Below are 10,824 nucleotides of genomic sequence, written 5' to 3'. Positions count from 1 at the left end.
TTATATCTTATGCTTATGGATTTCTCAAATATTAAAAGTGTCAGTTTCATTTATTTTGAATGATGTCATCTTATTGAAAGATATCATCCTGGGTGTGGTAATATGATCAGGAATATGATCATATTCAGTTCATCCTTCATCACGAAACAAACAAGAGATGTTGCAGCTCTAACCCACTTTAACCCTGTAATCAAACAAGAAACTAAGTTCAACCTGTCACTGAAACCAAACAAGGAACGAGTCCAACTCAACCCAGAAAAATGGGTCGGCTTCGACCCGTCTCACGTCGTTCTGAAACCAAACACATTATAAGTGATCCATATGGCCAAACGAGGTGCCCAAGCCCCGAGCACCACATCTAAAGTATTAAAACCTGACGCGGTTTGGAAGCCTCCCCGCGTTCAGTGGTTGCATTTTTACATAAAGGCCCTATGTCTTTTCGCGATTTAACTCATGGTCCTTGCTCAAACACCTGTCCGCGTGTGACACGTACACTGGATCCGAATTTTTCTTCAATCAAGCTCTGAGCGTCTCCTCTCTTGCCCGCTGCCCACTTCCCTCTCATCCTCTCGACCTCGCCGCCTCCCTCCCATCGTGCCCTGCCTTTTCCTCACGCCCGCGTCTCACCGCCACACCCGCGTCTCGCCGCTGATTGCGGCCCCCATGGAGTCGCCGCCCTCTCGATCTGCGCACCACTCCATCGTCTTCATGTCCGCGCCTCGTCTTCATCCTCGTGTCGCCACCCCGTCCCGGGGTCGTCCTCCTCGCGCAGTCGCAGTTGGTGCCTCTCCCCCACCCTATTGTCTCCCTCCTCGGCCCGACGCTGCTACTGCCGCCCCTCGTGGGTCAGCGCTGCCGCGAGGCATATGCACGGCGATGGCGTCCTGGTCACTGCAGTCGGCATAGTCCATGGCGTCTGCCTTCTTCTTGTAGAAGACCCTGCACAGGACCCAGTCCTCCTTGGGTGGGGTGTGCGGGTTCTCCATCCGGAACTCGTGCATCACCCAGCTGGTCTTGACGCCGTTTGGGGTGCGTCCGCGGTAGAAGACGAGGGTCTTGCGCATGCCGACGACGGTGCAGTGGTGGCCGGCGGCAGCGGCGGGCCAGCTGCAGGGGGTGTGGATCACGCGGTCCTTGCCGGTGGCCTTCCAGTAGCCAGACTTGGTGGCGCGGTTGGTGCGCAGCCCCGTGGCGTACTTGCGGTCGCGGAAGCTGAAGAAGTACCACTCGTTCGTGCTCAGCTTCGCCACGTCTGCGACCATGGATTCATCACTCATCAGTTGCGCGTTAGTAGAAAAGCAATCATCACACGTACGACGATGAAATTTTAGCGTTTGTGTTGATTTTCACACGCGTGGATGGGAATAATGACTTGTATTAGAAGCAAGAAACCCTGTAGTTAGCGTACTGTTGGGATGAAATTAACGTAAGCTAGCTGCCACTAGCCTAGCCCTCAGACGAGCCGACAATGATCGGTCATATAGGATATGTTTGGTTGCCTGGTCCAGCTTGAGCCTGGCTCAGTGAGAGAACCAGGCTCAAGGGAGCCCGTATATAATAAGCCAACCTAAAATGTTTGGTTCCTTGGTCAAAATAAACCTGGCTCATATAACACATTGTTTGGTTCTCATTTTTTTAACTTGGCCCAATTGAATTACCACCAATTTTGATGTGTTAGATACAGTTATCGCCAAATTTCAAAATTTTAAACGTTATTAAACAAATTCGGCCTCCGGCAGCATGAGCGACGTACACGTAGTAGAAATGGCAAACAAATGCCAGGGGTTCTTCTCAGATAGCTCTACCAGAAAGGAAGCATACGCAATGCCCGGAGCAGATGGTTCTGGAACTGCGTGACCTTGCTACCTGAACCATTCCAGATCCCTGCCGAGCGGCTCCGATCTCTCCAAACCAGTATCCCTGAACTCGGCATCTGGAAACACGTATCAAATGAATCAGCAAGCATGCACGCAGCATCGTTGTACTGTACGAAAAACTCGAAAAGACACCGAGGAAAAGAGTATCACCGCACTGCACTCACACCAGGGGACGGCGACACAGTCGACGATGGCCTCAAGCGTCTGGAAGATGAGCTTGCTGTCGACGAGGAAGCGGAGGTACCCCTCGACGGTGGTCTGCCACTAGGCGATGGGCGGCTCCAGGGGCGCCTCCTTCGTGCCGTCCCTGGCCTGGTCCCTGGAGTGCAGCCGCATGGCCGCCGCCCGCATCTCCTCGGTGAACGGGGCATCGACCCGACGACCTCCTTTTCTCCCGCGGCAGGGGTCATCTCCTCCGGCGCTGGGCGACGCCGACGCGTTGATGGGGCTCCACGCCCACCCGGCCTGCGTCGCGCAGCCCGACCGGAGAGGCGAGTGAACTCTAGAGAGAGGCGAGAGCCGCGACGGCGGCGGTTGCGAGTGAACTCGAGAGGCGAGAGACGAGTGAACCCTAGCGCGAGTTATTTGAATTTGTAACATTCTCGTCGGGCGGCTTTGCCACTTTATTACTCCGCAGCCGTGCTTCGCCAGTTTGGTATTATGGAGAAAACACACGCGCTAGTTTGGTACTGTTAACGTCCCGTGCTCTGTAAGCGTCTGTTTTGTTGCGTTTGATGAAGCTTGTGTATACCTATGTACTAATCTACCCCTAGCTGCGAGCCTAGCTGCGAGAGAGAACAGACGGGAGACTTGCCCGCGCCGGAGACTCGCTCGCGCCGCCGTCTGCATTCCGCGCGGCCACATAACTCGTTCACTCTGTGCCACGCCTCCCTCCCTGCATTCCTCTTCAGATCCAGTCTGCCCTGCCGCCACCGATGTCCGAAGATCCCGCGGGATCCCGCCGCTGGCGGTGCGACCTCGGCGGCGACGAGCGCTGGCTCTCGGGGGCCGCTGGTGATGACCAATTCGACCGCCTCCCGGACGCGCTCCTCCTCGTCATCTTCAATCGCATCGGCAACGTCAAGGCGCTCGGCTGCTGCTCCCTCATCTCCCGCCGCTTCCACGAGCTCGTGCCCCTTGTCGACTCCGTCCTCGTCCGCGTCGACTGCGTTATCCCCGATGAGCCCCCGTCCTCCTCGTCGACGCCATCCTCTCCTACGGCGTCCGTCATGCTGAGCGTGCCCTGCCCGCCGGCGTCCGTCAGCGCCACCCGCTCCAGGGTGGGGTGCTCCTTGACGATCTCGCGGAGGAGGTAGTGCCTGGTGGCCGCGGCGATGAGGGAGCTGATGGTCCAGACGACGCGCAGCTTGAGGCCGCCGTTGGTGTACAGGGACTCCGGGATGCTGCCGCCGTCGTCGTCGCCCGCGGGGGGAGCGGAGGAGGGGGCGTGCGGCGGTCCCGCGGCCGCGGCGCGGTCCACCCTGGTGCCGCCGAGGATGACGCAGCTCTGCAGCGTGCTGCCGAACACGGCCTTCCACCTGAGCACGACGCCGTCGTCGGTGCCCACGTCGGAGACCGGGAGCTCCATCCGGAGGCTGCGGATGCTGCTGAAGTTCCTCAGCACCTGGGCGGGCGAGTGGTGCTGCTGCTGCGCGTGCTTTTGCGGCGACGCGGACTTGGCGTCGCAGTGCGCGAAGGGCTTGAGCACGGCGAGCAGCACGGACTTGAGGAGGTGCGAGAGCGCGGCGCGCGGGCGCGGCGCCCCCGCGTCGGCGGCGTCGGCGGGGATGACGCGGTCGATGCGCAGGCAGGCGTCGTCCACGAGCGGGACCAGCGCGCTGAAGCGGCGCGACACCGCGGAGCAGCGCCCCAGCGACCGCGCGTCGGCCAGCTTGTTGAAGATGAGCAGCACGAGGGAAGTTAGAATTGATTTTTACTCCTCAGGTTCACGACTCTGTGGCACCCAATTGGTACAGCGAGGGGCAAAATTGATTTTTACCGTAGCTAAGGAAAGGTTAAAGAGGCTGGTAGATTAACAGTACCAAACTGGCGCGGGTGTTTCCTCCATAATACCAAACTGGCGAAGTACGGCTGCGGAGTAATAAAGTGGCGAAGCCGCGTGACGAAAATGTTACAAATTCAAATAACTCCCCTAGCGCAGTGGGCGAGCACGGGCCAGGCTGATGCGCGAAGGAAATTACCAGCGTTTCAATTGGGCCTGGCCACGAAGGAAGATACGGCTCGCCTCAACCAGGCCCTCAAGCTGGGCCAGGATACCAAACATGGCATGCTTGTTTCAAATGGACCTGGCCGTGCGCTGGGCCAGGCAACCAAACGCATCCATATACTATATATTATGCGTGAAGAATTGATATGATCATGCATGAGGTTGCGTGCCTAATCACTCATTCCATGACACGAAACTGAGTTAATTAGCCAGAGTCTTGCTTGCGAGAGAGGGAGATGGACGTAGAGCTAACAATCAAGTAAATTAAGCAATTAAGGAATTTAATTTCAGTGGCAAGTAGGCACAGCAAGCACGTACCATGGAGCTCCCACGGCTCGTGTGTGTGCAGATCCACCTCCACTATGGCCGCGCCGGCGCCGGCGAGTCGCTCGTTGGCCACCTTGCCGTGCAGATGAGCAGGGAGAAGTCAAGTGTGGAAAGAATATGTCCTGGTTTTTTTGTTTAGTTACTCAACCATTGCTATACACCTAAACGTGTGCTGAATACTGTGTTCTTATATAATATAATAGGCAACCTTTCTTTGGTAGCGCTGTTGTTTTCTTGGTTGCATCTTTGCCTTATTCTTTAGTGCTAAATCATGTGGCATCCATTTGCGTTTTTCTTCAGCCTATGCTATCACTTTGAAACTGTATTGAACCAGTGCTTACTGCTTTGACCGCACTTCATGAAGCTAAGCATTGAAAGTCTAGCTAAAAACATGTGATATTGTTAAATATCGTTATGAGAAGATCTGCAACAACTCTTAATTGCTGGAATTTCTTTTGTCTTTTTATTTAAAGTCTATTTGCAAACAGGTCATGTAAATAATCGTAGATGAGACAAAAGTCTGAACTGTTCTAAATGTGTGTCATGGATCGCTTTCAGGTTCTGTTTCCATATCACAATTTAGTGATTTAATTTCTTGTTTATTTTTCTTTTATCATGTGAAGATTCTGGGAGTTGAGAAGACTGCTTCTCAACAAGAAATAAAGAAGGCGTATCACAAATTGGCTCTGCGCCTCCACCCAGATAAGAATCCTGGGGATGAGAAAAGAGCTTTATATTCATTCTTGGAGATGCAGAGAAAAGAGCTTTATATGATGATACTGGCATCACTGATGATGTGCGCACCTTATTTATAGCACTCCAATTCTATCTTTCAGATTCAAGCATTATTTTATGAATCTTCCTTTTTCATCTAGGCACTGGTGGGAGAAGCTGCAAACAATCTTCAGGAGTACTTCAGAACAATGTACAAGAAAGTATGGTTGCTTCTATATTAATTGTAGGCTAATGTTATCTATTAATTTACAATGATATTTTTTAGGGAAATACAGTAGCGAAAACTCTGTTGTGGCATAATACTACTTCTGTTGTTCTGTCTCTAAAAGAATATCCTTTTGGCTTGTTCAGATGTATAGCCAGAGTGACATATATTTTGGGAACATGTTGTATATTTTTATATATAATGGTACTTAATTTAATCTTTATTCCCAGGTCACGGAGGCTGACATTGAAGAATTTGAAGCTAAATATAGAGGGTCAGATTCTGAGAAAACGGACTTGAAGGAACTCTACACAAAATATAAGGGCAACATGAACATGTGATTTCTTTGAATTTTAATTTCCTTTTATGCTTGTTCAAACCTTTATCCTGAAAGCTGTAAACTGGTCCAACAGGCTTGTTTTAATTTCTATATTGGCATTGTTCCCTTCTATTCAGGCTTTTCTGCACAATGATTTGCTCAGAACCAAAGCTTGATTCTCACCGCTTCAAGGATATAATTGATGAGGCGATTGGTGAAGGTAAACACATGGTTGTAGTTACTGCTAGTCGTTTGGAAGGATTTCAATTAGTTTCATTCATACAGTTACAGTAGCAAGTGCCCTGGTTATGCAATTTTAGTTTTCAGTGAAATATCTGTTTCTGAAAGCACTTGCCATTCCTTTTTTTAGGGTTTTTTAATTTGGTGCCCTTAGTTTTGGTGGTGTGCTCATCTATACCCTTAGTCGTGTTTTTTGCTCAGCTATGCCCTTCTGTTCTATAGCACTGGAAGGGCACAGCTGAGCAAAAAACACGACTAAGGGTATAGATGAGCACACCACCAAAACTAAGAGCACCAAATTAAAAAACCCAAATATCAGGTGAGCTGAAGTCAACTAAGGTGTATGAGAAATGGGCTAAAAAGATATCAGGGATGGAGCCACCAACAAATCCGCTAGAGAGGAGAGCGAAGTAAGTTTTCATCCCCACAGAACACTTGAGGCGGCTAAAATCCCTTACTATTCAATAGCTCCCTCAAATCCCTTTCTTCCAAACAAGCCCTTAGGTGTCAGTGTTACATTCCGCTACCATTTGCTTGTTTCCAACTGATCGTTGTCTTGAACTCCATGGTAGGAAGAGGAAGAACAGTGAGGAGAATGATCTGATACTGGCTATCTCACAGCGCAGGGCTGAGCGGAAAAAACAGTTCAACTCCATCCTCTCGAACATCATGTCCAAGTGTGACTCCAAGGCGAGCAGCTCGGAGCCCACGGAAGAAGAGTTTGAGCAGGCCCAACAGAGGCTGAAGAGTAGAAGGGCCAAGAGGCGCAAGTGATGCTGCTGCCAGCCTTCTTGCCCTATGCTGAACATTGTCTGAAGCTTTTGGTGTGACCTGAATTTACCAGCATGCAAGTGATGGTTCTAAGACCCAGTTTGAGCGTGTCAGGGTGTGTGTCATATCTCTTGTCCTCTCACGGTACACTATGTTGTATGGTTATCGACTTATCACCTTGCCGAGAGGGAAGCTCTATTTGACTTGAAAGTATCATGACATATTTTACTGCGACAATTATCATTACACATTTCTCCAAGTTATGTTGCAAGAATAAAAATTGGCTTCAGTTTCAAAATTACTATGCTTATCTTAGTTGGCAACTTTTTTGTGTCATTACATACTTGAATTTTTAATGGTAAAATTTAGCATTCATTTGCATTGTACTCTGATTTTTTTTAAAAGAGCTTTGACATACCGAACCAGTCTATTTTATGGCGCGTACTGTTGTCTACTTTGAATCGTACTAAATAAAGTTTGTTAATGCATTTGACTAATGGAGGTAGGGCGCCACGAAGCACGCCTCCTTTTCTAGCATATATACATCCCTTCAACCAAACTAGCCGTCATGGGACATTCCCACCAATTATGCGCAGTTGGGGACAGTCCACAATCCAAGCTTATGCGGTCCGCACTTGAACGTAACAGCTAGGTTTGCATTTGAATGCACTGTCAGAAAAGTTATACACGGACGGTTTACGCTCCAGGCCCGGACTGTCCGCAATACACATATTTGAGGCACACAACAGCCCTACTGACCTGGCTTTGAATCAACAGTTAGTACTAAGGATGGTCTGTGTCTCTTGACTGGACGATCCACAACCTAGATAAGGGATTGTCCGTGACCTGAGCACAGACTATCCGCAAGTCAACATCCCAAGACAAAAATCATAAATGCATGTAAAATAGTTAGAATAAATTTGGGTTTAGGATTAAGAGGGCAGAAGATACTATATTGCATAAAGCATGATATTTAGTTTTTTTTGGGAGGTGGAAGACAGAAGATACTCTGAACCACATTGTCGTTTAAGAATACATGCCAGACAACAAAGGCGGTAGTTAGGAAAGAAACAGCGAGTGCTTGGAAGATATCTATAGCCATCACCTTGCAATAAAAAAACAGCTAGCACAGGCAAATGTAAGCGTGGAAGAATTCAAGCAACACTGCCACAACATGATGCTTCACTCCTATGCAGTTGCTTACTACAATGCCAAGTTACCAACCATCCACTGCAACATCTCTGTCCACACGGGACTATACATGTTAGTAGAATGAAATGCTGTATGCAAGTCTCCGCTTGTGCTGCTTCTCAAATGCAGTAATCAAGTCATCAATTATGTCCTCCCAGTCACCATCAATTGCTTCAAGCTGTGCAATGGAATAACATATATAAGTTGACTCGCTGGCACCAACAACATGTGTAGTTTCGTTAGTAGATTCACATTTGTAAGCAGTAACTTTGGAAAATTGAATCTTGCTATCGACAAAGGACACAAAATTGTATCAGAAAATTCTGAATATGAGGTTAAAGGAAAAAATAGTAATATACACATCAAATTCACCACAGCAATATTGTGTTGCAACAACGCAAAGGTTAATGTCGCATTCCATTCCCAGCACAAAGCCATTCAGCATTTTGACACCATTGTAATATATAAATGTATGTTACACTAGATACCATTAAATATAATACAAAGACAACAAGGCAAACAAGGCTTCTGTAATGATGCACGAGGAAACAAAAGAAATACCTCAAAAAAACATCGTTTTGCCAGGTAAGTTATGACTTATGAAAGATGCACTGTTAATACATCCAGGGTACTGATCTCATACATCGATGGATCATCTAAAATTACGATGAAGAAAGCTACGAGCATTTATTTCTGAAACACTTAATTTGGGGGGGGGGGGGTTACATGGTCTAAGGAAGCTGCCAATGATATCAACATCAAAGCAGATACCCAAAATAAGGGAATTCATGAATTTGAGCTTATTAATCCACAGCTATACCAAGGAACGAAGCACCGACTAAACATGACTGTATCCACCAGTCAGAATAATTGAATTATATGGCAAACCCATTTGAAAAATAATTTGCTATAACCAAGTAATGACAGCCAGAAACAAACACAATAGTTGGTTAACAAAGTTACTTTTAGTACTACTGCTATACATGATGATAGTCCACACTGGAGCACCCCTGCAGCCTCCCTATTCCACTGCCGAACTTGCCAGCCTCTCTTCGTTTCCCTTTCTCCATTCTCAATTATTTACCTCTCACCATTGCTAGCATTGAGCTTGCAATGAGACAAGTGGATAACAACAGCAACTCTCGAAGCAGATTATTAGGAGTGTGAAGGATGTTTTGCTTCTCTTTGGTATTCAACTCATCAAGGTAGCATGTATCCTGATCTTTGTTTTTCATTCAGTTTTATTTACTTGAAGTCTTGAAATAACAATTAATTTTGCTGCCAACCTAAGGGCACACATGGTCCTCAGCCTACTGATTACTTACCATTGGCACCATTAACAACAAATCCTAACAAATTAATACCCAGTAAAGCTTATGCACTAGATATGGTATGTTACTTTTACCTTCTGGCACAACTCTACAGCAAGCTTTGCCCCAACACCAGCTTCTTCATGGTTATCTTTGACATCCATATTTATTATCAGCACACACTTCATCAACCTCGGCTCGCGGTTATTCATATCTGGACACAAAAACAAATGTTAGCTTCCAGTAGTTAACGGCCCTGATCAGAAGTGCTAATTCCGGCAGGTTGCTGCTGTGCCACTTATGGTTCCTCTCTGCTATTGGTCCAGGTTAGCTGGAGTTTTGCAGCTGCAAACTGCAGCGCTACAGCAGCAAGCTCAGCTGATCAGGATGAATGTCTACAGAACTATGCAATCCTACAACACATAGTTAAATTGTAATTGCTTTATAATTCTCCTAAACAAAAATCAAGCTCCAGTCCAATGGTGAATGAATTACCTTCAACAACCAAGTCAAAGACCCTCTCCTCAAAGGTCATTATCATATCAAACACCCCGTCGCCGGCATTGTCCTGCCACCGCTGAGGCGCCAGCTTCACCGAGGTGTTCCTCTTCAGCATAGGCAGCAACCCATTCCTCTTGTACCTGGATGGTTCGCCACAGAAATCCACTGAGAGCAGAGCGTTTCAAGTTATCGTGCAGGGTGCCCGACAAGGCAATGTGAGCACACAAAGAAACGGGAAAGCAACGCCACAAGCATCCCTGCAGACCCAGTTCGGCAAGTGTGCAAATAATTTTTCGCCAGGAGACAGAGATATTGCGAGCAACGATCCCAAATTGCAGAAGACTATAATGGTTGTTATCTGTTTCCATCAAATGCACGCTAAATTTCGCCAGAACTCCATCCACAACCCTAAACACTGGAGTACATCTTCTCCCCCAAATCAACAAAGGTGGGGTTGGGAAAAAAGGGAGCATCAGGAGGCAATAGGAGGTAGCTTAGGTGGGGAGAGGGAAGATGACAGTAGGTGTTCGTACTGACAGTTCGGGGTCCTTGCGGCGGAGGTCGTCGTAGATGGCGCCGTAGGGGGTGCCGAAGTCGTAGACGTTGGGCTCGTGGAGGGAGGGGCCGGGGAGCTTGACGTGGGTGCCCGTGCCGTAGGACTCGACGTCGAGCCCCGCGCGGCCCAGCTGCGAGTGCGCCTCCATGCTCCGGTTCATGTTCGAGGAGCAGACCATCGCGAACCGCCATCTCTTTCCCTCGGCCATCGTCCTGTTCCTGTCCTCCGCCGGCCCCGAACGTCGCCGTCAGCGAGAGGTCGAGCTCTCTGCCGACCTGACCTGCTCGCTGCTGCGGCTTCTGGACGGATGTGGTACGCTCTGGGATTCGTGCGTGGGAAACGGGCGGACGGGATGATTTTGACAAGGGGATTGTGAGACCTCCCCGCGGGGTGAGTTTTTTTCTTTCTTTCGTGCATCTAAATTTCACACTCTAAATTATTATTCATAGAGATTAAAGTGATCTCCTCGTAAATTTCAACTCCGAAAGTAAGATTCAATCTTTAAGCACTTATGGCACATGTCGTTGATTTGGTTTTCATTCTATTACTTTTGGGTTATTATGAA

General features: G+C 48.4%; 3 protein-coding genes and 2 pseudogenes across 3 annotated transcripts; 1 reads left to right on the top strand and 4 right to left on the bottom strand.

Moving 5' to 3' along the window:
• Positions 1–657: 657 nt before the first annotated feature.
• Positions 658–1,303, bottom strand: LOC103652236 (NAC domain-containing protein 21/22). Its single transcript, XM_008677865.2, has one exon. It carries the CDS (start codon positions 1,275–1,277, stop codon positions 798–800), a length of 480 nt encoding a protein of 159 aa, XP_008676087.2. The 5' UTR covers positions 1,278–1,303; the 3' UTR covers positions 658–797.
• Positions 1,304–1,674: 371 nt separating this feature from the next.
• On the bottom strand, positions 1,675–2,477 carry LOC103652235 (heme oxygenase 1, chloroplastic-like; annotated as a pseudogene).
• A 307-nt stretch (positions 2,478–2,784) lies between these two features.
• Positions 2,785–3,795, bottom strand: LOC103652234 (F-box protein At5g46170; the record flags this gene model as incomplete). The annotated part of the gene is made up of 1 exon (XM_035966582.1): positions 2,785–3,795. A coding segment is annotated over one exon (1,011 nt), but the record flags the coding sequence as incomplete, so codon positions are not given.
• Positions 3,796–4,423: 628 nt separating this feature from the next.
• LOC103650653 (chaperone protein dnaJ 6-like) lies at positions 4,424–6,999 on the top strand (annotated as a pseudogene).
• Positions 7,000–7,635: 636 nt separating this feature from the next.
• LOC100273452 (uncharacterized) lies at positions 7,636–10,581 on the bottom strand. Its single transcript, NM_001147889.1, has 4 exons — positions 10,241–10,581; positions 9,698–9,843; positions 9,298–9,416; positions 7,636–8,070 (listed from the first exon to the last, which is right to left on the bottom strand). Exons 1-4 carry the CDS (start codon positions 10,465–10,467, stop codon positions 7,966–7,968), a joined length of 597 nt encoding a protein of 198 aa, NP_001141361.1. The 5' UTR covers positions 10,468–10,581; the 3' UTR covers positions 7,636–7,965.
• Between the last annotated feature and the right edge of the window lie 243 nt (positions 10,582–10,824).

Source organism: Zea mays, chromosome 3, assembly GCF_902167145.1.
Source record: "Zea mays cultivar B73 chromosome 3, Zm-B73-REFERENCE-NAM-5.0, whole genome shotgun sequence".
NCBI classification, from domain to species: Eukaryota; Viridiplantae; Streptophyta; class Magnoliopsida; order Poales; family Poaceae; genus Zea; species Zea mays.
Note: the sequence above shows the minus strand (reverse complement) of the source record. Positions and strands in the feature narration are given on the sequence as shown.